This window comes from Aquarana catesbeiana, linkage group LG04, assembly GCF_042186555.1.
Source record: "Aquarana catesbeiana isolate 2022-GZ linkage group LG04, ASM4218655v1, whole genome shotgun sequence".
Lineage (NCBI taxonomy): Eukaryota > Metazoa > Chordata > Amphibia > Anura > Ranidae > Aquarana > Aquarana catesbeiana.
Genome location: NC_133327.1, coordinates 464,169,232 through 464,196,526, shown reverse-complemented (window position 1 = coordinate 464,196,526; position 27,295 = coordinate 464,169,232). Strand labels below are relative to the sequence as shown.

At 43.4% G+C, this 27,295-nt stretch overlaps 1 protein-coding gene across 2 annotated transcripts in view; it reads right to left on the bottom strand.

Moving 5' to 3' along the window:
* NDUFAF7 (NADH:ubiquinone oxidoreductase complex assembly factor 7) overlaps positions 1-27,295 on the bottom strand; it is a 284,953-nt gene that overhangs the window by 12,620 nt on the left and 245,038 nt on the right. For both annotated transcript variants that reach the window (XM_073627560.1, XM_073627559.1), the window contains one exon: positions 19,887-20,060. In XM_073627560.1, the coding sequence (XP_073483661.1) occupies positions 19,887-20,060 (174 nt within the window). The remainder of the gene's footprint in view (positions 1-19,886; positions 20,061-27,295) is intronic.

The window sequence follows — 27,295 nt, the reverse complement described above, 5'->3', positions numbered from 1 at the left end:
CACGTGACCCCCATGAATCATCCAGGGCAAGCGTGATGACGTAACGCTCATCACGGAGGGAGAGAGGAAAGTGTGTCAGCCGGAGGAAGCGGGCTCTCCTAGGAACCCCGCAGTGTGCGCTCCCAGGACGGCGAGCTGTGTAATAAGAACCATGTACGGCTATAAGACAGGAGGAAGGATCCCCGCACGCCGCCGTTGAGTGGACCAGAGAGGAAAGGAATGAGAAGGAGCCCCGCATGCCGCTGCTGAGAGGAAAGGAATGTGAAGCATGTGTGCTGACAAGCTGAGAGGCTGACGGCGAGCGCAGGAGGTTTGGCCGCCACCCCCCCTACCCCCGACCTCTCTCTAAGCAGGATACTGGTCAAAATGGAGAGGAGTCAGCAATGAATATACCAGAGCCCAGGAGTCGGTAAAGTAGAAGCATTTCTTTCTTTACACTGTTATAACGGAAGATATGAGGCAATAAAGAGGTGAACACAGGTTGGCAGGTGAAGGTATTGGATTATTCAATTTTTCTGCTGATTTAAACAATGGAAACTTGTAAGTAACTATAATGCTGAAATATGGAAAATGCTGAAACGTGCCCGGTACAAATTGGAGATGGCGTGTGAAGGGGAGAGGAACATACGGGGCAAGTAATTCCTTTTTATTTATTGTCTAAGGAAAGGAAGTCACTGAAGGAAAATTTACAAATTAATTGGTCTGCATGTAACGGAGGACGGTAAAAGGTTATACACCTGGAAGGGTTAATAAAGGACTGACCGAAGGTATTCTTTGAGGTGGAGGTGAGAGGAGGGATTTTACTGCTGGACACAAAATTGCTACCCCCCCGGTTTACCACGATTACAGTGAGGGGAAGAGACAGGCCGGCCGGTGAATAGGGCCCTGTATGTCTTAGGGCCCTGTATGTCTTAGGGACTCCCCTGGGTTAAATCCACCCCCTCTTTTCTTTTCATTCTCCCCCCTTTTTTTTTTCTTCTCTGCCCCTCTCCAGTGGCTCGCCCCACAGGTGGAGGGAGCAGGTTATATTAAAAGCTGGGGAAACAAACAGGAGGATTAAGAAAGAGGGGAACGATGAATAAAGCAGCAGCCAGGTCAGGGAAAGGGGGAGCACCCAAAACCCCGAAGGACAAGACCGCTGGTAGCACGATAAAACAATTCATGTCCCAAGGAGCTAGCCCAAGAGGTGGGGAGCACGAGGATCAAGGAGGATCAAGGACGGAGAAAAAAGGGGGAACCCCAAATAAAGTGGGGGACAAGATGGCACAGTCAAGAGAGAACTCAATAATGGAAAGCGAGATGGAAATAAGTCGGGTGGAAGAAAGAAGGACAAGTGTCCAGATGCTTTCCAAAGGGGAATTGAGCGACATGCTCCAAAAGATGGAGAATTCAATAAAATCTGAAATAGGCATGGTGAGAGCAGACCTGGGAAGCCTTTTGGAAAGAGTAGAAACCACGGAGAAAAAAACAGATGAATTAGATCTGGAGCTGAGGAATCTCAAAGAGCAATTAAAAATTTCTAGACAGAATCAGGAGAAAATTCTCTATAAGATCGAGGATCAAGAAAACGGAGAAAGAAGACAGAATATAAGACTCCGTTCTGTTCCAGAAAATAAAGGAGAAGATCTGAGGAATATTGTCTCCGTAATCTTTGGTCCATTCCTTGGAGAAGGGGTAGCAGAGTTCCCCAAAATAGAAAGGATCCACCGAGTTGGAAGATCATATAATACAGAACACTCGAGGCCCAGAGATGTAATAATTAGATTTAGATTTTATGAAGATAAAGTGGCAATTCTATCCAAAATAAGAAGTAAACCTCCTCTAAACTTCGAAGGATCAGAGATTCAAGTGCACACAGACCTCGCACCTGAAACCTTAGCAAGGAGAAGGCTCTTGAAACCTCTGCTAGACCAGATGAGAGATCAAAACATAAAATATAGCTGGGGGTTCCCGGCGTGTCTAATGGGCTATAAAGATGGAAGGTCAGCAAGACTGAGGTTCCCTGAAGAATTGAAGGATTTTTGTGACAGGCTGGACATGCAAGAGCCAAAGTTGCCGGGTTGGGCGGAAGAGTAATCTGGTGTATCCAAAAAAATTAAAATTTGGGGGAGGGGGAGGAGTGAGGCGTTGAAGGGGGATAGATGGCAGAAAAGGGATATAATAGAAAGTTATTAAGGAGGTTTGTCCGGGAAGGGGGCAGGGCGGCGGGGAAAGGGGGGAGGAGCTACCGTGGTTGCCGGCTTATCCCTTCCTGCTAACACCATCATGTAGGGGGGGGTAAGGGGCACACTCGAAGTCTCACCTCAAAATACGAGATTCGTTTACGCTCTATGGTATCCATAGAGTTTGGCGAATGGGGGGCCAATAGGTGGCCGGGGGGAGGGAGGGGGGACGTACTCTAGGATCGATTATATTTTGACAGAGCATTCACTGTTAGATAGAGTTGTAGAATCCAAGATAGAGACCACAACCTTGTCGGACCATGTTAGTATGGAAATGTATGTCTCAAACACCCAAAGAGTCCCAGTAAGTTGGAGATTAAATGAGGATCTTTTACAGGATGAAACAAATCTAAGGATAATAGAACAGGAACTAAAACAATATTTTCTAACAAACGACACAGGAGATATCTCGGGGTCCTCCCTGTGGGAGGCCCATAAGGCTTATATTAGGGGGATTTTAATAAAAATGGGAGTAAGAAGAAAAAGAGAAACAAAAGAGGAAATTAAAAAATTAACCGAGGAAACATATAATCTGGAGCAGGAGCACAAGAAAGGATTAGGCCAAGACAAGAGGGTGTATCAAAACTTAATCCTAAAAAGAGAAGAATTAAAAGATCGAACATATATAGAAACAAAAAAAGCATTCTATAAGGTGGTAAAAGAAAGATACCAGAGTAGGAATAAGAGCAGCCGAATACTAGCCAAAATCCTGCGGAGAAAGAAAGACAGAAATTATATAGAAAAAATCCAAAATAGTAAAGGAGTTATGGTTCATACAACAAATGAAATAGGGGAATGCTTCAGGAATTATTATAAGGATTTATACTCAGTAGGGAAAAATAGAAGCCAGGACGGAGCACATAAAATGAAGATAGTGGAATTTCTAAATAAAGCAAACCTCCCCAAGATTACTGAGAACTGTAAGGACAATTTAGAAAGCCCTATAACGGTAGAGGAGATTAATAGAGCACTAGGGGAGTCAGCTTCGGGAAAAAGTCTGGGTCCGGATGGATTTACTATCCTTTATTATAAAAAATTTAAAGATATATTAGCCCCAAGACTTTGTGAATATATGAATGGGTTGGGCATGGAGTTTGAGCTAAGTAGGGAGGCGCTGAAAGCTGAGATTACAGTTATTCCAAAAGAGGGGAAAAACGTTACGATTTGTTCTAGCTACAGGCCAATATTGCTGATCAACACAGATGTGAAACTGTATGCTAGAGTATTAGCAAATCGGCTGAAAGAGTGGATGAGTGAATTTGATACACCCAGATCAAGTGGGGTTTACTCCAAAAAGAGAAGGGAGGGACAATGGGGTGCGAACCCTCCTCCTACTGCAGAATATCAAAGATAGGGGGCCCCCAGGTCTACTCTTGTCTATAGACGCAGAAAAAGCGTTTGACAGAGTAGACTGGGGGTTCATGTTCCAAACTCTTAAACACTTGGGAGTAGGCCCGAAAATGATTAGTTGGATCCGTGCCTTGTATAATCATCCTACGGCCTCAATAAAAATTAATGGGTCCTCTTCGGCCATATTCGAAATGGAAAACGGGACGAGACAGGGATGTCCCCTGTCTCCTTTGCTCTTTGTTCTTTCCCTGGAGCCTTTGCTCTCTGTGATCAGGGGGGACCCGGATATAAGCGGTTTTAGGGTTGGAGATGAGGAGCATAAGATCGCAGCCTTTGCTGACGATGTGCTGCTCTTCATAACCAACCCGAGAATCACAATGCCAAATATACTGAAAGTGTTGAGACAATATGGAGAAGTGTCTAACTTCAAAATAAATCTGGCAAAATCCGAAATTCTAAATATTAACTTAGGTAAAAAGGAGGAAAGTAAGCTGAAAAAGGAATTCCAATTTGTATGGAAAAAAGAAATAAATTATCTGGGCATAAAATTAGCAGACTCATTAGGGAAGATTTATAAATTAAATTTTATTCCATTGCTCAACGAAATAAAAGCTGAGAGTAAAAGGATAATATGTAAACCATTATCGTGGATAGGCCGCATTAATGCTATAAAGATGATCCTGCTACCAAAAATCATCTACAAGCTACAGATGCTCCCACTGGCAATCCCACAATTTTATCTAAGAAAACTCAATTCAATTATAATGAAAACAGTTTGGAAAAATAGAAGAGCTAGAGTCTCTTGATATTTTAAAACAGAAAAAAAAAAAAGGGGGTCTGGCGGTGCCAGACATCCAGGGTTATTATAAGGCAATATTGGTGTCAAGAGCGATCGAGTGGGCTAGAGAGAATAATCACAAGAGATGGGTGAATATAGAAAATAATTTAAGTAAGGCACATTTAGGACACATAATTTGGAACCCCCCACATTATAGATTACTAGATGGAAATAAACACACATTGACAAGAGTGGTCCTTAGAGCGTGGGACACAATATATAAACAAATAAATAAGACATTTAATTCCCCTTTAATCTCACTTAGGGAAAATGATTATTTCGCACCAGGAAAAATGAAAATAGGAGGTAATTGGATCAGGAATGAAAAGGTACAACTAAGAGACATAATAAAAGAAGGGAAGATTGTTTCGTTTCACGAGTTAAAGCACAATAGGGAAGCCTGGGTGATAGATAGATGGAGATACCTCCAGTTAAGTCATTTTGTCAATCGCCTGCCACAACCAATAAGGTCGGGAAAGGAGTTATCAGAGTTGGAAAGGCTGTGTCTGGCAAAAAATACTAAAGGCATAATATCTAAAATTTATAAAATGGGGTTGACGGTGGGGAGTAGGGAGGTACCTCCATATACCATAAAATGGGAAAGAGAATCAGGATCGCAGATAGATAGTAACACGTTAAGGAAAATATTGGAATTGACACATGGCTCGTCGATTGACACCAATGTTGCTGAAATGAATTATAAGATTCTGATGGGTTGGTACGTTACCCCAGACAAAGCCTGTAAATACCAAAGAGATAAAACATCGGAATGCTGGAGGGGATGTAAAGGAGTGGGCAATATGGCCCACTTGTGGTGGGATTGTCCTGAAATTAAAAGCTATTGGGTAAAAATCCTGGGGTTTATTAAAGAAATAACAAAGATAGAAGTAAAAGCTGACCCCTGGATAGTATTACATCATGGAATAGGAGGAGAGGTCAAAAAGTATAAAGACTCCCTGGTCCCACACCTGTTAAATGCGGCTAAAAAAATAATCCCAAAAAAGTGGCAGATGGTAGAATGCCCATCAACTTGGGAGTGGGTTGATGCAGTGGAAGGTATTCGCTATATGGAGGAAGGGAGATATGGGAGGGATGGCGACATAGTAGGGGGAAAAAATAACTGGCAGTGTTGGAAGGAATTAAAAAAATTGTGGAGTATTACTGAGGGATTGAAAACTAGATTTGATTGAATAGAACAAAGTTAACCAAGTGTGCACAGATGTCGGGGGAGGAGGGTGGGGGAGGAGAAGGGGTAAGGGTGAGGGGGAAAGGGTTGGGGGTTATACGGGGTAGGCTGGGGTAAAAAGAGAAAGTAAGGACCTCTAGTATGAATTTGTATTTTGTATTGTTAATAAATGATTTGTACATTACCACGTGACTCCAATTCTTTTTCCCATTTTTTTTAAGTATGGCGGGACCTCCAGTTCTTCAGCTGCTAATAATATTTTATAAATCAGAGAAATAATATTTCTTGTATTTACCGCTATACATAGTCGCTCCAGCGCCATTAATTCATCTCCTGTTCTTATTGGTTGAGGCAAATTCTCTACAAAATGCTTCAACTGGAGGTAGCGCTACTCATTTATCACCATTAAATCAATGTTATATTGTATCTCTTGAAATGTGCTTATGTCCTTTAATTCGTCTCTCTTTATCAGTAATGTGTGGTATATTTCCTGGTGTTGTCCTTTATATTTTTTATGTCCTTGTTCCAGTCTATATATATCTTCTATTAGGGATTTAATATTTTTTGTTCTCTCTTTTTTTCCCTTGCTCCTATAGCAATGAGGATACCCCTAATACAGGCTTTATGGGCCCCCTATAGGGTAGCATCTGATATTTCTTTTGTATCATTGATTAGGAAATTGATTAGGAAATAATGTTCTATTTATTTTTTGACTATTTCTTCTTCCTTTTTATCCTGTATTAGTTCTTCATTCAGCCTGGATCAGCCAAAATTAGTTAATAGTAAGTGGAAATCGCAAATTAGTATGAATCATTCATCCAAACAAGCGCAGTTGGATGCAGTTCTGATTGCCCTGAGTGCATATAAGAAAAACCAAGAGAAGATAGTTCTCTTAAGAGGGTCAACACAGAACACTAAGGATAAATACAAACAAGCTTTATTAGTACAAAAAGAATACCACTACAATTCAAAAAAAAAGGGGAGGGGGGCAATGGATAGACGGCTGCCACAGATTAATTAAAACTAAGACAACATTGTCATAGGGTTAAAAACAGAGGGAGCCGCGGCTACACATCCCACACATACACACCAGATATTTACCACTAGCCTTAAACATTAGATGGACTGATTGAGCATAGGTAAGTCCAAGGCCGAGACAGGGAATTCTTAATGAATAGCTATTCCTATAGAGAGACCAGCCGTCCATTGGCTGGTGAAATGCGTCAGCAGCGTGACATCAGCACGTCACTAGGAACCGCGCGCTTTACGATCTGGGTGTTTGCCAGCACAGAACAAACAGCTGACAGCCGCTTTTTCTGCAACGAATGATACAGAGGCAGCGACAAGACTGTGAGGGACTTCTCTCCAGATGATCCTATCTATTGGCCAGTGCGGAGCGGCACTCATGGCCACAGCATCTCAGGGGTAAAGTTATGCTATCGATAGATGACGGACTACTTATGGTCTGTATTTCCATCGGAATGACCCCGCAGCAATGTTAATTGCAACATTAGTTCAGCACACCCAGCTTGTCCACCCACACAACTAGTATACCACGCAGTTGGTTTATATATGCTTAATCTTTTGGCCTTTGGGAGTCTCTCTATAGGAATACCTATTCATTAAGAATTCCCTGTCTCGGCCTTGGACTTACCTATGCTCAATCAGTCCATCTAATGTTTAAGGCTAGTGGTGAATATCTGGTGTGTATGTGTGGGATGTGTAGCCTCGGCTCCCTCTGCAAGCTGTCACAGCCAGATGCCCACAGTAGTATTGCCAGCGACGTGGACAGGCAGGGGAGAGAATGGAGGGTTTGGGTTGCCACGCCGCTGGATTGTGGGACAGGTGAGTGTCTTTTTATTAAAAGTCAGAAGATACATTTTTTTTTGTAGCTGCTGACTTTTAATAAACAAAAAATGTACTAGGCGGCCCCTCCCTGCCAGCAATCTTCTGGGTCCCAGAAGATTGGCTGGCCAATGGCAGAGCGCAGTATGGCTCGTGCAGTCTGCGCCCGGCTGTGAAGCAATAAGCTGTCACGGGCGGGTGTCACTGCCCACAGTAGATATGACAGCGCAGAGGAGAGGGAGAGGAGCGAGGCTCTGTGCGGCCGCATCGATGGACCGTGGGACAGGTGGATGTCTGATTATTAAAAGTCAGCAGCTACACTATTTGTAGCTGCTGACTTTTAATAAACTAAAAAACGGGTGAAACTCCACTTTACATAGTGCACTAATCCGGTGCACTACAAGGTACAGGAATTCACACACGGCTGCTGGGAGGTCAGGAGGGATTACAATCCACAACTGACAAACAGCCCTGTGAAGTTCCTGTACTACTGTCTCTGTGATGGCATTTCTCTGGGCTCCCTTGTTTGCACCTTCCAGCACACTAGGAGTTAACACAGTGTAATGTGCAAACTGGGGGGGGCGGGAGAAATAATGTCAGCACAGAGCACGTGTAGGAGACAGTGTAAGTAGAATACAAACACATTTGTACTCTACATACTGCTGTTAAAACACCTGTTTGGTAAAAAATGCAGTTATAATCCATTAAGTGCCCACCGCTGTATCTGCATTTTAAAATATGCTTCATGTCTTATTTTTCAGTCTGTGTAAAAAGATATAATATATATATTATAACTGTGTTTTTGTCAAAATGGCTTTTGTTAATAAATACAATTGTAATCCATTAAGTGGTGACCGCTGTATGTGTTTTTTTTTTAAATATATGCAGCTTCATACCTCGTTTTTTTAGTCTGTGTATAAAACTGTATAAGCCGCTCATGTGACTGCTCAGGCCGGCCCGCATCTCTCTCCTCTCAGTCTCATGTCTCTCTGACTCTCCTGACGTCAGTGGGAGTTCTCAGCCCCGCCCACCAACTGTAGCTATCAGATCAGAAGAGAGGCGGGCGGGGCTGACGTCAGGAGATACTGAGAGGAGAGGGGCGGGCCGGACCGAGCAGTCACATGAGCGCCGGGATATACAGTTATATACACAGACTAAAAACGAGGTATGAGGCTACATATATTTAAAAAAAAAAACACATACAGCGATCGCCACTGAATGGATTACAATTGCATTTAATAACAAAAGCCATTTTGACAAAAACAGTCAGAGCACACTTCCGGGAGGGGCGGGGCAAGTTGGGATGACGTCACACCCGACATCGATTTTTCGGGGTGCTTGCATCGTTGCCGCATCGGAGACCCCCGAATCGCGATGCATCAATTAAATTTCACACCCCTAATGACAACATTGTCTTAGTTTTAATTAATCTGTGGCAGCCGTCTATCCATTGCCTCCCCTCCCCTCTTTTTTTGAATTGTAGTGGTATTCTTTTTGTACTAATAATGCTTGTTTGTATTTATCCTTAGTGTTCTGTGTTGACCCTCTTGCCATGAGTAGGGGGTTCTTTGGATACCTATTACTCTCATTTTCATTGTCACTGGGGACTGGTCGTAGTAGCGAAGAAATTTCTATATTTGTTTCAGTTACCAACTCCAGCGACTTATGATCTACCATTATATAATCGATCCTGGAGTACGTCCCATGTACAGGGGAGTAGAAAGCATAATTTCATATTTTAGGGTGCTGGACCCTCCACACGCCCAGCATTTGGCACTGATGTATTTTCTGCTTAATCATTTTTAACAATACATTTTTCGTCCCCTGCGCATGGGACGTACTATCCAACCCAAGATCCATACAAAAGTTCAGATCTCCAGTCATTATCACGTTTCCTTTCTTGAAATCCATTAACTTCCCCATAACCTCTTTCAGGCACTTTATTGGATTCCTATTGGGGTAATAGATGTTTGCCAATGTGACAACCATTTCACCTAGGCTACCCTTCAGGAAGAGATATCTACCTTCAGCATCGGTCATCCTTTCCTCCAGTTTGAACCGCATCCCCTTGGCAAATCCAATTGCCACCCCCTTAGCTCTTTTTGTCGTTGAATCCCCATAGTACCATATCGGAGAGTCTTTGGAGAACAATTTCACGTTTGTTTCCTGTGAAATATGGGTCTCCTGTAAAAACACCACTTCTGCACTGTAATATTTAAGCCCTTTTAAGATTTTGTGTCTCTTAGTTGGCGTATTCAAACCTCGAACATTGTATGTCAAAAACTTTATTGTTGTCATCCTTTTTTCTCCATCCTTATACTTACTCTCCTTATGCTACTTTCTAGCCCCTTTACCTTATTTAGTATTTTGGGTACTACTTGCCCCCGATATGGTGCCACCAAATAGGGCTGTTGTCCCACATATGGGACCCTAGTTCCATCCCAAAACTGAAGGTGGCAGCCCCTATGGAGGGGGGCCTATATCTGCTACAGGTGTTTACCATTTTTTTCCTGAGAGGTACCTCTTCCCACCCACCCGTCCCCTCCCCCTCACCTCCCTCCCACCTCCCCCTACCATTTTTGGCCCCTTTCTGGCCCCTGAACGTGGACCTGTAATTCATTCCCACCAATGGTTCTCCTATTTTGAGGTGCAGCTCTGACCCTGTCCCCTACTCCCATCCCCCAGCTCTCACTGGTGGCGGGGAGGGTGGGTCAAGAGTGCACAATTGGGTCCCAGGATTGTCGATCTTAGACCTCTTTTACTCTACCCTCCCCCCTCTCCCCCACTGTAAACACTTCCTTTTTTTTAAGCATTTTAACTTTCCCATATAACTTTTAAAAAACCTTTTACTAATGTTCATCTTCCTACTATAGCATATTTTCTCCTTCTGTATATGGTGTAATGACTGCGCTTAAGACAATATATAGGTATGCTGCCCCCTTAACGAAGCTCCCCTAGGGGTACTTCAGAGATGAACGGATAGATAGAATGGGGTAATGGCGCTCCCTATAGTTGGCGTAAGTGAATGTAAGAGTAAAAGCTAATTACATGGTAAAAGAGGGCCAATATGCTGGCTCCACAGCGGGGGTCCCCCACCTAATTGCAGGTTTATATATGTAAGATCAAGTGTATTATTGCACGTGCAATCTCTTCACAGTAGTTGTTCAAAGAAAAGTGACCGAGTTCCACTCCCTTATGAACGCTGAAGATCACCTCGGGAACCCCAGTGACTATGCTGAAAAGGAGATCGTAGAGGTCATATCTATATGCGCATTGCCCCTTAGGGGTGACTGGATCCGGTGAGTGGGGACCCTTGAGGGGGAGCACTTAGTCACCAGGATATTGAGAGCACTCAAGTCACGTTTGAAAAAAATGTTTTCACTGTGTTGAAGACTTTTTATTATGGACTATTATTTTTTTATTATGGACTATTAACTAATCAATTTTCGAATAACTATTCACTGATTATGTTTATGGACTTTATAACCTGGTAGCTGTATATTATTCACCTAATTGGTCAACTATATGGTGATTTATGGGCATACCGCTTTATTATTTATGATGCTATTACTGGTTGAGCTATAATCACTGAGGTTTATTGTTAATTTATCACTACTTTTTGCACGCATGCTGATGGGTGTATACATATGTGAGTCACTTTTCGGTACTCATAGGGATGCCACTTATGGTACAATTCCACACACGATGAGCGCATAATTTTGGGTTGTTTACACATATTATCATTACCACCAGTACAATTAACTACTCACTGTGAAGAGATTGCACGTGCAATAATACACTTGGTCTTACATATATAAACCTGCAATTAGGTGGGGGACCCCCCGCTGTGGAGCCAGCATATTGGCCCTCTTTTACCATGTAATTAGCTTTTAGCCCTCATGCACACAGGCTGTTAAAAAAACGTTATGAAAACGCCAGTATCTTTGCAGTGATTTTTTAAACTTTTTTCAGCGTTTTTGCAATAGCGTTTTTGAGCGTTTTTGAGCGTTTTTCCGCGTTAGCGTTTTTGAGCGGTTTTTTTTTTTTCAAATTTTTTTTTTTTTTCAATGGATCAAAAACGCTAAAAAACGTTGGTGAATGACGTTTTTGAGCGTTTTTCAGCGTTAGAGCGTTTTTACAGCTGAAAAACGTCTTTCAGAACCCACTGGTCCTGGGTTTTTTTTACAGCTTAAAAACGCCTATGCCACTTGCAGCTCAAAAACGCCTAGGTGGGCATGAAGCCATAGACTAACATAGACAGGCCTTTTTAAGCTGCAAAAAAAGCCCAAAAAAGCAGCTGTAAAAACGTCCGTGTGCATGAGGACTTTCTCTTACATTCACTTACGCCAACTATAGGGAGCGCCATTACCCCATTCTATCTATCCGTTCATATTTTCTCCTTCTGACCATCCTGGCATGTCTGGGACTTGCAAGTCCAATTTATTACAAAATTCCTGCAAGTCTTCCGGAAACCTTAGTATCATTGATCTTCCATCCTTCTGGCCTATCAGGCACGCTGGAAATCCCCAGTTGTACTTGAGATTCTGTACACGCATTTGCTCAAGTAGTGGTTTGAGGAGTCATCGCCTAGCAAGTGTCTCAGACGCCAGGTCTGTAAAGATTTGAAACTCGGCCCCTTCCTACTTTATGGGAGGTCTTCCCCTCATCTTTCCCCATATTTCTGCTTTTTCTTCATATGTTTGGAATCTCACTATAATATCTCTAGGCCGATCCGCCGCTATATTTTTAGGTTTTCTAACCCGATGGATTCTCTCAATCTTGAGGCACTTCTCTACTCCTTTATCCAACAACAAGGGGCTAAATATCGTATTCATGATTTTTCTAAGATCTTCTCCTCTTTCCTCTGGTAACGCACAGATTCTCAGATTTTGTCTTCTATTTTGATTTTCTTGGTGCTCTAGTTTATATAGGATTTTCCGCTGGTTTATTTGCGTTGTTCTAACTTGCTCTTTTAATTTGCTTAGTTCCTGAGCCTGTTTGTCGGTTCTATCTTCTGTCTCCTCTACACGTGTCAGCAATTGTCCCAGGTCCGCTAGTAGTGTAGTAATTTCTACTTTTATAGCATTTTCCAGTCTTAATAGCATCTCAGACATTTCCAATTTTGTTGGAATTTGGGCACCTGCACTCTGTTCGTCCATTTTACTTATCTCCAATTCACTCTCTGTACTTATATCTTCTCCAGAGTGATCGGAGTTCTCTCCTTTCTTTTTTGTGGGGTCTTTTTTCTTATCTTGTTTTACCTGCTGTTGTTTTCCAAGTCCGGGGCTCTTTGGGCTTGTCTCCTTAGTCAGATATCGTTTAATCAAGCTGGTATTTGCTTTTTCTTTTGGGGTTTTTGGGTCACTGCCCTTCGTAGTTCTGCCATTCATATATTTTTATCCGTACTTTTGCGTTTCCCCAGTTTACTTTCTTTTATTACTTCCTCAGAATGTACATTACTATGAGTAGCAGATATTTATTTATTATTTTATTATATTTTTTTTCCCCCCTGGCTCAAAAGTTTTCCGTGTCTCCGCCCCTTTAGTATTAGTACAGTTTATGCAGGTGATACTTTTACCCCTTGCACTACAGTACCTCCAGAACTTTTTGTAGGTTTACTAAAGGTATCACCCCTCACATCAGAGACAAGTTCCCAAGGTAGTTGGAGGTAATTCCCTTAGTACGCACCAGTTCCTTTATAGATAGTGAGCAGTTACTTTGGGAATTCAGACAAATTTCCTATGCGATTTTTATATCCTTACTATTATTCACTCTGCCTTGTTTCAAATGCACTTCAAATACAGTTCATTAGTTCTTTTTGCACAGAATTTTAACATAAATACTTATTAAACCGGCAAATATGCTAGGGAGCAGATATTCAGATGAACAGATATATATCTAAGGCTACTAATAAACTTATGTGTAAGCAGAATGATACGCAGGAAGACAGGTCTGTAGTCCGGGAAATCTGCAGACAGGCTGGCATACAGCCTAGTATGGAGGCTGGCTGGAATACGGTCCGGTAGATATGCAGGAAGACTAGAGGTCAAATCCTCTTTATATGACCCAGTAATTATAAAGAGGGGAGGATATGCAAGCAAGCAGTTATATGGGGGAGCAGATGTGCAAGTATACAGGTTTGTGGGGAGTTGAACATATATACGGTCCATATTACAGTCCCTTCACTGTACAGACAGGCCGGTATATGCAGTCCAGCAGGAGGCTATTCGAGCGGCTCTAGCACCTCAAGCAGCACCAGGGTGTAGCAGGTATTAGAGTCTCAGATATGCAGCTAGGTCAGATACACAGAGGATTGACTGAGAAAAGTGCAGATAGGTGGGAAAGCAGGCAAGCAGGTATATGCTATAGTAAACTCTAATACAGTTCAGGTACAGTTCCATTGCAATGGTACCTCCCTATCTGCTGCCTCCACTTCGTCCTGCTTTTCCCAGCTTCTATCTCCATCAGGGAGCTCAGCCGTCCGCCGCGTCTCCCTTCACCTGGGCACTCCGGAGGTCCTCAGAACGGCTTCTTTGAGGCTTCCTCTCGCTTCTTCTCGTCCACACCGGCTGTCAGTTTTTAGCTGACCATTTGCAAGGTCACAGGCAAGTCCGCAGGTATCAGCGGGGGGGTAAGCAGCAGGTCTTTAATCTTCCAGTGATCTACTGTACTCCGGTCTCCCACCTGTCCCGCTAGCTAGTTGATGGTTTCTGGGTAGGTTCCGGGTCGTCATTTGCAGAGACACCGCAGCCTCTCACACTGCAGGTCTACCTCGGCTCTTCCTGGATCCCCTCGTGCACTCCCCTTGGTGGCACGGTCAGGCCCCTCCCTCCGCAAGGAGCATCACATCCTCATCTCCAAGGCACCACCCTCAACAAGCACTAAATTTACTCTCCCTGGAGAAGAGATGCTTGAGAGGAGATACAATAGCGTTATACAAATGTCTCAATGGTGATCCCAGCATAAGTATGAAACTTTTCAGTCCCAGGGAGTGTAAGAGGACACAGGGCCACAGGATGAGACTGGAGGAGAAGCGGTTTAACCATAACCTGTGTAGGGGTTTTTTCACTGTCAGAGCGGTAAGGATGTGGAACTCTCTTCCACAATTGCTAGTGTCAGCAGAAAGTATAGATAGTTTTAAAAGACTCTTGGACATGCATCTTAGCAAAAATATACAGGGATATGGGAAATGAGTTTCTACAGACACACCCACACCAACACAGGTTGAATTGGATGGACTGTTTTCTTTATTCAACCTTACCAACTCTGTAAATATGTCTTTAAGAGGGCTTCAAAATGCCTATGTGGAGGTCTATTGTTGTTTTTGAAGACATTTGACCCGCTTGACTATAGCAACACCTGAAACACTCGACTGCTGCAACACTGCAGTGACTCTATTCACACTTGACTATAGCGACACCTGGACTTCTAGACTATAGCAACATCCAGCCCACAAAACTGTAAAAACATCTAACACACTTGAGTGCAGCATTACATTTGCTTTGGTGTTCAAAAGTGTTATAGTATTATACAGGATTACACGGGCCAGATCAGTAGAGTTGTGATCCCTCTCAGACACACGCGGAGTAATGTGAAGTTAATGTGCCAGGTAAATATGATTGGTGATGAGCAGTGACAGTCCTAGTGACAGACAGGTAGGAAGTATAGGGTGCTGTGCCTCTTAACTGCTCCATCCTGGGCTTCACCAACTGGTAGCTACACAACTTATAGTTTATGAGGCTATAGAGCTTCTTTGGGTTGCTCAGTGACCTCAGGAATTTCATAGCTGGGGATCAGGTGTTCTCCTTGGTTACAGCATCCACATATACCGGTATCTCCAGTTGCCAGTCTTTAGCTCCACCCTAACTGTCAGCGCTGGTCATTAGTTTTTTATGCTGCCGTTGGTTGCATCACCAATGAGGCTGGCAAGGCATGTAACTCTGGCTATGGAATATGCAGTAACCTAGGATCTGACTGGTCATACAATAGCCTAGATTTTGAAGACGATATACAGTATACATCTGCTAGGGATGCTTGCAAGCCGGCAGTTACACTTAGGCAGTGGCAAAAGCTACTGTGGCATGGACGGAAATACAGAATCATTTATAAGGCAGAATATTGATTTAGAGCAAATCTTTACAGCTCTACAGAAGCAGAGTCTGGCCAGTGAATTTGCCAGGGATAATTTGATAGGCATGATAACAGGATCCATAAGAGCTAGGTTGTCCTCTATCACAGAGCTTTTTGGATAAAGCCATGGTCAGCTGTTCCAGCCGTAAACACAAACTGGTGCAAAATTCCATTTGACAGAAAGAGCCTATGTGGAAGCAATTTTGATGTGCCGATCTCCAGAGTTACCGGAGGTAGTTCAAGTTTGATACACACAGACAGGAGGTTTAGGCTGCAAAGTCAATAAAGGATAACTTTTTGCAGGTAAAAGAAAAAAAAATTACATTTACCATTTCATATGTTTTAGAAGCCTGGAAAGCATTGCACCAGCAATCAGCAGATCGCTGATGCCATGCAGGTCTCCTGCAGACTGTCATTGTAAGCTGTCTGCCCATAGCAACTTTTTGTTTCTTTGGTATACCCTTAAATCTCTCTACAGCCTTTTCCTATTGTGTATCAAGACTTGATAGAGAGAGTTACATTACCACTATATACAGTGCTCAGCAAAAATGAGTACACCCCTTTTGAAAAGTAAGATTTTAATCAATATCTCAATGAACACAAGAACAATTTACAACATTTTGACAAAACTGAGTGTTATAGAACATTTGTTTAGCTCATAAGTGTAATAATAAAACTTAATAAAAAACATATGTGTTTTGCTTGAAAATAAAGAAATGCAAGTCCATGTGTCTTCAGAACGGCACCAATGAAATGCCTTCACAGTGTGAATATGTGCATAAGTTCTAATTCACTCAGCTCCTCTACCACGTGAATAGACCACCAACATAAGTTAGGATGTACTCTTACCAGAGAATGTTGACCATCTATATTACAGGTGGTCAAAAGGAGCTCATAAATCTCATATGCTCCATCTACGGCTGTTCCTTAGCATACAAAGACCAGGAGCGATCATCCAACTGTCGCATGGAAAACGATACTCCTCTGGTCTCAGATTGTAGTATGCAGTGGGATGTATAAGCAGAGAGATAAACACCACCTAGTGTAAATCCTTAAAATTAGGTTTTATTCAAGTAATGCACGGACATGCCATTACATTGGAAGAAAAAACTTCAGCCAAAACAACGGGCTCAATCCAAAACAGGAATCGATGCCTTTACCCGAACGGTTTTGTCAAATTAGGACTTCTGTGAAGGCATTTCATTGGTGCCGTTCTGAAGACACATGGACTGATTTGCATTTTTTATTTTCAAGCGCAACACATATGTTTTGTATTGTCTTGTCTAAGTGAATATAACTCACGTTAGTGGTGCTACTATTTACACGTCTAGTTACTCACGAGCCCAGTTTTATCTTGTTTTTCAAAAATATATAACTTAGGATTACAAAATCTACAGCTTTACTTAAATTAGTTGATGCAAAAATGACTACACCCTACAACAAAAACTACTACATCTGGTATTTTGTATGACCTCCATGATTTGTAAGGACAGCACCAAGTCTTCTAGGCATGGAATTAACAAGTTGGCAACATATTGCAACATTTATATTTTTCCATTCTTCAAGAACGTCCTCTTTTAGAGCCTGGATGCTGGATGGAGAGTGATGCTCAACTTTTCTCTTCAGAATTCCCCATAGGTGTTTAATTGGGTCCAGATCAGGAGACATACTTGGCCACTGAATCACTTTCACCCTGTTCTTCAGAAATGCAACAGTGGCCTTAGATGTGTGTTTTGGATCATTGTCATGTTGAAAAAGTGCATAATAACCAAGGGCACGGAGTGATGGTAGCATTATCTCTTTCAAGATAGAGCAGTCTATCTGTGAATTCATGAGACCATAAATGAAATGTAGTTCCCTGACACCAGCAGCACTCATGCAGCCCCACAGAAGGACACTACCACCACCATGTTTCACTGTAGGCACCATGCATTTTTCTCTGTACTCCTCATCTTTGCAATGCCATACAGTTTTGCAGCCTTAAGTTCCAAAAACATTTATCTTGGTCTCATCACTCCAGAGTAGAGTTCCACTAGTCTTCTTTTCAGCATGGGCCCTGGCAAATTCTAGGCGGGCTTTTTTGTACATGTGCTTTAGGAGAGGCTTCCTTCATGGATGACATTTCTCTGCAATGTACGTGGTATTGTGTCATGGGAAACAATCACCCCAGTTTGGCATTTTACTTCTTTAGCTAACTGCAGGGAACTTTCATGCCAAATTTCTTCAACCCTTCTCATTAGAAGACGCTCCTGCCGAGGTGTCAACTTCCGCGGACAGCTTGGACGTCTGTGAGATGGTTGCAGTTCCATTAAATTTTTTCATCACTTTTGCTACAGTATTCTGACTGATAAGTAAAGCTTTGCTGAGCTCCTTGTAGCCTTCAAGTGATATTAATGTCTTTTGTTTTTTTTTTTTTTTAAAATAACAAACATGTCATACTTACCTGCTCTGTGCAGTGGTTTTGCACAGAGCAGCCCGGATCCCATTCCAGCACTCTTGGCCTCTCCTTCCTGCCGGGTGTGCCTACAGCAGGCAGCTCGCTCAAGGGGCACCCAAGCAGGTGTGCTCCCAACCTGCGGCTCTGTGTGTCCATTCACACACAAAGCTGCAGCTCGGCTCCGCCTCCTCCTGTTTGGCTAACTGGCTGTGATTAACAGCAGTGGGAGCCAATGGCTCCCACTTCTGCCAAAAGGCAATCAGGAGTGCGAGTCCCTGGAGAGCCAAGGCTCTAGTGGACATCGCTGGATCGAGAAGGGGCTCAGGTATGTATTAGGGGGGAGGGCTGCACACAGGTTTTTTACCTTCATGGATGAAGGTAAAAACCCTGTGTCTTTACAACCACCTTCATCTTGTGTAGAGAAATTATTTTCTTTCTCAAGCTTAGTGACATTTCTCTTCCATGTGGTGCCATTGCTGACAGCATGAAATGGGAAGGGATTTTCTTTGTTAAGTAATGCCCTTTTATAAACTGCTGGACACCTGTTTAACTGCTTGCTGACCTGCCGCCACAGTTGTACTGCGGCAACATGGCTCGGCTGTGCAAATGGCCATTATGTTACGTCGCGTCCGCAGCTCGCCCCCGGAGCCAATGCGATACGGCGAGATCTGGGATCTCTGTGTGTAAATACAGAGATCTCGGCTCCCTGAGGGGAGAAGAGACAGATCGTGTGTTCATACAAAGTATGAACACCGATCTATCTCTTCCCCTAGCAAGTCCCATCCCCCCTTCAGTTAGAAAACACACTAGGGAACACAGTTAACCCCTTCATCGCTCCCTAGTGTTAACCCCTTCACTGCCAGTGACATTTTTACAGTAATCAATGCAATTTTATAGCACTGATCGCTGTTTAAATGCCAATGGTCCCAAAAATGTGTCAAAATTGTCCCATGTGTCCGCCATAATGTCGCAGTCACGATAAAAATCGCAGATCGCCGCCATTACTAGTAAAAAAAAAAAAAATAATAATAAAAATGCCATAAATCTATCCCCTATTTTGTAAACACTAACTTTTGCGCAAACCAATCAATATACGCTTATTGCGATTTTTTAAAAAAATGGGGATATTTATTATAGCAAAAAGTACAAAATATTGTGTTTTTTTTCAAAATTGTCACTTTTTTTGTTTATAGCGCAAAAAATAAAAAACGCAGAGATGATCAAATACCACCAAAAGAAATCTCTATTTGTGGGAAAAAAAGGACATCAATTTTGTTTGGGTACAAGTCACACGACTGCGCAATTGTCAGTTAAAGCGACGCAGTGCCGAATCGCAAAAAATGGCTCTGTCATTCAGCAGCCAAATCTTCTGGGGCTGAAGTGGTTAATGAATATTTAGACTCACCTGTAGTTGAATTCTTGTTAATTAGGATTTTGTTTTCAAAATGTAGCTTTGCTCCTAAGACTTTCATTGGGGTGTATTCATTTTTGCAACATGGTCTTGAATGAATTTGTTAGGAAAATACTTTTTGTGTGTGCAAATTAACAAATCTTGGTTGCAATCATTGGCCCGCATTTGTGGGAGTATTTTGTAGTATAGTGTTCCATAGATGTTGATTCTGAAAGGAAAGTAAAGGTTTTCTGACAAATCTGCTGGGGTGTACTGATTTATGCTGGGCACTGTACCTCTTATATTTTCTTTGTTTCTAACCTCAATGTTTTCTACTTCACTATAGATCTTACCTATTCTAATTTCTATTTTTACTTTTCACCTCCCCTTACTTATTTTTTTGTTTCGTGCTAATGTTATAAATGCCTTAGTGGAAGAATAAAAAAGATAAAGGTTATGAAGTACACCTGACTTTAAATTAAACTTACCTTCAACCGCAAATTAATTCCCATATTTCTCAAGAATTCATGTTGTGTAATAGGTCCAAAAGAGCTCACGCTATTTCCAGTCATCATTTTCAAGAAGTTAAAGTCAACATCAGCTGTAAGATCTGCTGTTCCTGGATCTAATAGCACATTGTGTAACTGGTGAGACCTAAATCCCTGAACACAAGACAAAACAAAATCAAAAACTACCACATTAGTGTTTATCTAGAGATGTGCATTGCATGATTCACATTGATTGAACATCTCTATATTCAGTGGATGTAAAAAGTCTACACACCTCTGTTAAAATGTCAGGTTATTGTGAGACTAAGATAAATCATTTCAGAACTTTTTCCACTTTTTTTTAACAGAGATGTTAAATCAGCATTACAATATCACAGTCAGTAGAAATACATCTATACAGATATATAAAACAGGATAAAGTCTGTAGCAGTCTAGGGATATAATCCCCTGACCAATTGGTTATCTTCTAGGTAATTTCCAGGGGGGGAGGAAGGTGGGTGAGTAAAAAAAAAAAAAAAAGGAGTACTAATGAGATTACCTCTTCCCCATGTTATCCTTCAGGTCCCCTCTTAGTACTTAGCCATTGGAGTCTATCTACCCCGACCAGACTTTGTCCAATTTCGCTGGGCACTACCTGCTCTTGTATGTGAGTCGGTAGAGGGATAGTACCGAGTTTATGGAAAGACACCAAGAGTCTCTCGTGGGTGGCTCTGCCAACTTCCATCTTAGTTGTATTTCCCTTCTAGCATAGAACAGGGAGAATGTCATACATAGCTTAGTATACCTGTCTCCCTGCACCTCGTCTAGGTGGCTCAGTAGGAGGGTCAGGGGGTCCAGCAGGATCTGTGTCCCACACACTTTGCTCAAGGTATCAGTGACTGTTTCCCAATAAAGTCGGAGTTTGGGGTATGACCAGACCATGTGCCAGAATGATCCTTCCTCCCGTCTACATCTGGGGCACAACGGATCCCATTGAGGGTATATGCGGGCTAGTCTCTGTGTGGTGTAGTAGGCCCTGTGGAGAAATTGGAGTTGAATAAATCTGTCTTTTGCCGCCATCATCGAGGGAATAAAAGTAGAGACACATTCATCACATTCCTCCCATTCCTCGTCACCAAGAGTCTGTATGTCTGGTCTTCCACTTGTCCAGAGATTGGTTCGGTTTAATGTCATGGGCTACCATCAAGTATAGGTATAAGAGAGGAAAGGAGGTCCGCACTCCGCTGATTGCTCTTAAAATATGTTGTATTTATTGTCAAGCCACAGTGACCAAACGCAAATGAGAACAGTTGACGCGTTTCAGCCTACAAGGCCTTAGTCATAACATATTTTAAGAACAATCAGGGAAGTGTGGATCATCTTTTCCTCATTTCTCTACTCAGCCAGCGACTGTGGATCGAGCACCTGGGAGCTCTGTTTTCTATGTGATGTATGGGTAGTAGCACTGACTTTTTTGTTTATATAGAGCAGTGGTTCTCAACCTGGGGGTCGGGACCCCCTCAGGGGGGTCGAATGATGATTTGCCAGGGGTCACCGAATCCTGGGCTGTTACTGAAGCCTGCACAGCTTTCCAAGCCTTTTTGCGGCCACCCAGCTGGGCTGTTCCTGGAGCCCGCGGCCGCCCACTCATCCTCTTCGCAGCCGCCCATTCAGTTCACAGCATGGCTGGGGGGTAGAAACTAGAGGTCAGCTGACTGGTGAGGAATGCGAAATGGGAGGGGTTGGAGGAGACCCTATCTCTTAATTTTCGGTATAGGTGTCACTGCTACGAGACACCACAAAGTCGGAGACACAGTGAGTAACACTACCTGTGATTATAGTTGCCATTAAAAGTCCCCACTACAGTTCTCTGGTCAGTAGAAGACCTTTAACAAGAGCACCTAAGTTGGCTGATCAGAACTCCCCCAGCATTGCCACTCAACCCATCTCTCCACTAGCACTGCCACTCATCCCGTTCCCCCAACCAAGGAGTAAGAGAAGGAATAAAAATAGAGACTACATAGAAGGGAGAGGAAAGAGGGGGAGGAACAAAAAAAAAGGGAGAGAAAGAATAAGAGAAAGAACAAGAAAGACGGCTAGAGAGAGGGATGGGGAAAAAAAAAAAAACAAGAAATTAGGATAGAGAGGGATAAAAGGGAAAGAAAGGAAAACATAGAGAAAGAGTGGTACATCCTAAAATTTACCATAAGGGGTTTTAATACTGTACGAGTGGAAGGGACTCAGGGAGCGCTAAATATCTGTGGGTTGGGGGCGCAAATTACTTGTCTTGCCTTGGGTGCTGACAACCCACGCTACGAAAATAATATTACTGTTAGGGGTCCCCACAACTTGGGAAATTTTATCAAGGGGTCACGGCACGAGAGGGGTTGAGAACCACTGATATAGAGGAAAGGGGTTTCCCCATCGCACTGGAAATTAACAGACACTCTATAGACTCTGATTCCAAAATTATTGATTCCGGGAATGGGGTCCTAAAAGCATGTCTCAACTGTCAGTATCTAAATTCCCATGAGTTGGGTATCGAGTACAGGGCCTTCAATTCCTTTAAATGTCATGAGTTTACCATCCTTAGTGATATGTTTCTGAGTCGTGATCCCTTTCTTTGCCCATAGTGAAGGATCCGGTAAGGTATTCAGATGGGGAAGCATTGGATTCCCCCATAAGGGCATGTGAGGGGATATTTGAAAGGGTTTTTTATATACTGCTCTAGCTTCCTGCCAGGCCCTTATCGTGATCTTCATGGGGTAGTTACTGAGGGGTCAGCCCGCCTCCCCCTAAATGCTAGGTTGCTCAGCGCTGCATATGATCCCAGGATGGTAACTTCTAATGTAAACACTGGGTTTTATCTGGGCTGGGAAGACCACCAGGGTACGGTGACAAGGACGGCTGACAAACAGTAAATTTGGAAGTTTGGGAGTGCAGACCTCCTCCCAAAAGGGGAAGTAAAAATAGGATTTTTATGTCATACTTACCTGTGAAATCCTTTTCTTTGAGTACATCATGGAACACAGAGTCAGGCTAATATTCATTACCTGCTTGGTTATACTTCATCATCAGGTGAATGAACACTGGTAGACCAAAGGTCTTCAGACAGGAAGCGATCCCCTATATAACCCCTCCCATACAGGAAGCACTTCAGTTTTGTAGCAGGCACTGAATTCTCAAGAAAGAGGGGAGGGATCTCTGCGTCCCATGATGCACTCAAAGAAAAAGATTTTACAGGTAAGAATGACGTAAAAATCCTATTTTCTTTTTCATACATCATGGGACACAGAATCAGGCTAATATTCATTACCTGCTGGGAAGTCCCAGAGCTATAGCCTTGAGGGGAGGGAGACACCCTGCCAAACAATAGCCTTTAGAACTTATACGGCAGCCCGCAGTGCACTGCAGCCGGAAGCCGAATGCTCAACATCCACTTGAGAAAATTTTGTGAACGTATGCACTGAAGACCAGGTAGCAGCCTTACAAATCTGAGCCACAGATACCTGATAGCAAAAAGCCCAGGAGGTTCCTACACCCCTGGTAGAATGAGCTATCACCCTAAAGGGAGGAGCTTTAGGTTTCAGACCGTAGGCCTGAATGATCAATTGACAGACCCAATTGGCAATGGAAGCTTTGGAAGCTGCCTGCCCCTTCTTGGGTACTTTTGGTAAAACAAAAAAAAGAGTCTGATCCTCTTCTCTCTGCAGATCTAGAGAAATAAACCTTGACTGCTTGGACAACTTCCAAAGAATGCAGTCGTCTCTCTTCCGCCGAACGAGGCTGAGAGAAAAAAGAAGGCAAAATAATGTCCTGATTTAAATGAAAGGCCGACACCACTTTTGTCAAAAAGGATGGAACAGGTCATAACACGACTCTGTCATGGTGAAGGATCAAGTACGGTTCCTTGCATGAAAGGGCAGCCAACTCCGACACCCTTCTAGCCGAGGTGATAGCCATCAGGAAGGCTAGCTTGTGTGACACCAAGTCTAATGTAATTTCCCTAATAGGTTCAAATAGTTGTTTCTGTAACACAGACAGCACCAAGTTCAAGTCCCAAGGAAACATAGGTGACCTAATGGGGGGGAAGCAAGCGAGTTGCCCCTTGCATAAAGGTTCGGATCAGTGAATGGGAGGCTAAAGGCCTTTGGAAGAATACTGATAGGGCCGAAACTTGACCTCTGATTGTACTCAAAGCCAATTTGATTTCCACAGCTGACTGTAGAAAAGAGAGAATTCTCCCAATCACATATTTCCGAGGATGCCATTTTCTGGCTTCACACCAAGCAATATAAGTCTTCCAGACCTTATGATAAATCTTCCTAGTGACAGCTTTTCTAGCATTCACTAGAGTAGACACCACTGGTCCCAAGGTGCCACAGTCCATTAACACCCTGGCTTCAATAGCCATGCTGTCAAATTTAGAGACTGTAAATTGGGATGGAATATAGGACCTTGAGACAGTAGATCGGGGCGACATGGAAGCGTCCATGGCACGTCTATTGTCAATCTCACAATCTCCGGGAACCAGGGCCTTCTGGGCCAGGCTGGTGCCACCAGAATGACTGGAACCCCCTCTCTCCGAATCCTGCGCAACAAATGGGATCGGAGAGGGATCGGAGGGAAAGCATAAACCAGGGAGTACTGGCTCCATGGAAGTATCAGAGCTTCTGCTCCATTTGCCAGAGGATCTCTTGTTTGAGACACAAACTGCTGTAGCTTGTTGTTAAACCTGGATGCCAGTAGGTCGACCTCTGGCCATCCCCAACGTTGGCATATTTCCTGGAATACCTCTGGGTGTAGGGGCCATTCCCCCTGAAAGATCTGCTGGCGGCTGAGATAATCTGCATTCCAGTTCTCTACTCCCATGATATGGACTGCCGATATCATTGGCAAATGTCCCTCTGCCCAGGCTAGTATGTAGTTCACCTCCTTCAGAGCTGAACGAGTCCTGGTACAGCCTTGGTGGTTTATATAGGTCACTGCCGTGGCATTGTTGGATTAAACCCCGATAGGGCAGTCCTGAAGCTCTACCGTCCAGGACCGCAAGGCCAGATGTACTGCCGTAATTCTAGGATGTTGATGTGCAGGGTCTGTTCTGTCCCTGACCATTTTCCCTGAGCTGCGAGCCCATCTAGGGTCGCTCCCCAGCTTGAGAGACTGGCTTCCATAGTCAGTACTCTCCAAGTTACCAGGAGAAAGGATTTTACCTTTTGAGGCTCTCATCCTGCAACCACCAGTTTAGGCTTAAGCATGCCTGAGGATATAAGCATATTGGATAATCCAGGGCTTTTCTTCCTCTGTTCCAAGCCAACATGATGTCTTGTTGTAAAGGCCTGGAATGGAATTGGGCATAGGGCACTGCCTCGAAGGAGGATACCCTCCTCTCTAGAAGGCTTATACAGAGCCGAATGGAGGGTTGTCTGGTGCCCCTTATCTGACGCACCTGATCCTTCAGGGCACAGATCCTTACGGGTAGCAAGAATACTCTTGCTTGGACCATGTTTAGAATCAGACCTAAATATTTTAGACTTTGAGCTGGTCTCAAGGCTGACTTTTCGGTATTTATGATCCAGCCTAAGCTTTTCAAATACCTCACTGTGTATATTATGCTCTGTTCTAGAGCCTGTACTGAGTGATCTCTGAGCAGGAGGTCGTCCAGATACCCGAGTACCAGGATCCCTTGGGCCCTTAAGCGACCCAGTACTGGTGCTAGGACCTTTGTGAACACCCGGGGAGCTGTAGCAAGCCCGAAGGGTAGAGCCACAAACTGAAAATGACATTCCTCTACTGCAAAACTGTCAGAAACCATGAACCAGACCGAGACAGAAGTACAGTAAGATCACACTTGTTTATTAATAAAAATAAAAAGGTAAATAGAGTTAGTCAGAGTTCAGTAACCAGATTGGGTAATCAGCCAAGCCAGAGTTCAGTAACCAGATTGGGTAATCAGCCAGGCCAGAAGTCAGGGATCCAAGTAGAGGAACAGCAAGCAGGAAAAACAGCCAGAAGGGATGTCAGCAAAGCCAGTCTTTAAACAGGAATGCAGGAGATGGTTTCTTGTGATGTGACCAAGACGAAGGCAGGAATGAAGTGAGCTGGAGATCTTTGAGTAGGAAGGACTGACGAGCAGATCCACAACAGCTGGTAAACTGTGGAGAGAGATGAGAGCTGGCAATTAGCCAACAGCTGAGCGGCCAGCTCAGAGAAGGAAGGGCTGAACCAGCCCTGACAAAAACATAGGAACCTCTGATGAGGCTGAAAGATAGGTACGCGTCCCTTATATCGATGGAGGCTAAAAAGTCTCCCCTCTGGCGTGAGGTTACTACTGAGTGGACAGACTCCATCCGAAAGGACTGTATTAAAAGATACTTGTTCAGGGATCTTAGGTCCAAAATTGGCCTTGTGTCCCCATTTGGTTTCTGAACCTTAAAAAGGTTTGAGTAAGACCTTGTGACCCTTTCGGATACCGGAACCTCTACAAACACTCCTTGATGCACTAGATGATGTAGTGCCTGAAGCAATAAGTTTCTTTTTGGAGGATCCAAGGGAACGCTGGATCTTAGAAACCTCTAAGGGGGCACCCCTCGTAACTCCAGCTTGTAACCGTGAGATATAATTGAGGTGACCCACTCATACTGAATTGTTGTTTTGCAAATGTCCACAAAGTGCAGCAGCCTTCCCCCCACCCGATGGAGTTGGGGCGTCTCCTCAAAAAGAGGGCTTGGTGCTGGGTTTAGAAGAATTTTGGACCCAAGGTATTTTCTGGCCCTGGCCTTGCGGCTTGTCTCTGACCCTAGCACCCTAATGGCAGCGGAACAGCCCTGACGTTGAGACATTTGAGGAAGCAGTCCCTGGGTTTTTTAAATGAGGGACATTTGGTGCTTTTCTTCAAAGGAAGTAGAGAACTCTTCCCTCCGGAAATTCTTTGGATATATTTGTCCAAATGATCACCGAATAAACGTTCCCCATAAAACGGGAAACCAGCCAATAACTTTTTACAAGGAAGCTCGGCTGACCAGTTCTTAAGCCATAAAAGTCTGCGCATATTGTACAGACAAGAGAGCCAGACGAGAAACCAGCTGTATTAAATTATTCAACGCATCAACAGCAAAACACAGCGCTCAAGGAATATCTGTCTTACTTTCAGGAAGATCATCCTCCTGGTTAGGCCTATCAGGCAGTTTGACCTGATCCTTTATGGACTGGCAAATACCAATTTCTGCAACAGCTGGCTGAATAGCTGAACTGGCCAAATAAAAGGAAGCTTTTAATAATAATTCAAATTTCTTGTCAACATGGTCTTTCAAGCCCTGTGCGTTATCTACCGGACAAGTTAAGTTCTTGTTTAAGGAAGAGACAGCTGCATCCACTGCTGACATGCCCTGTTTTTTAACGAACTTTTC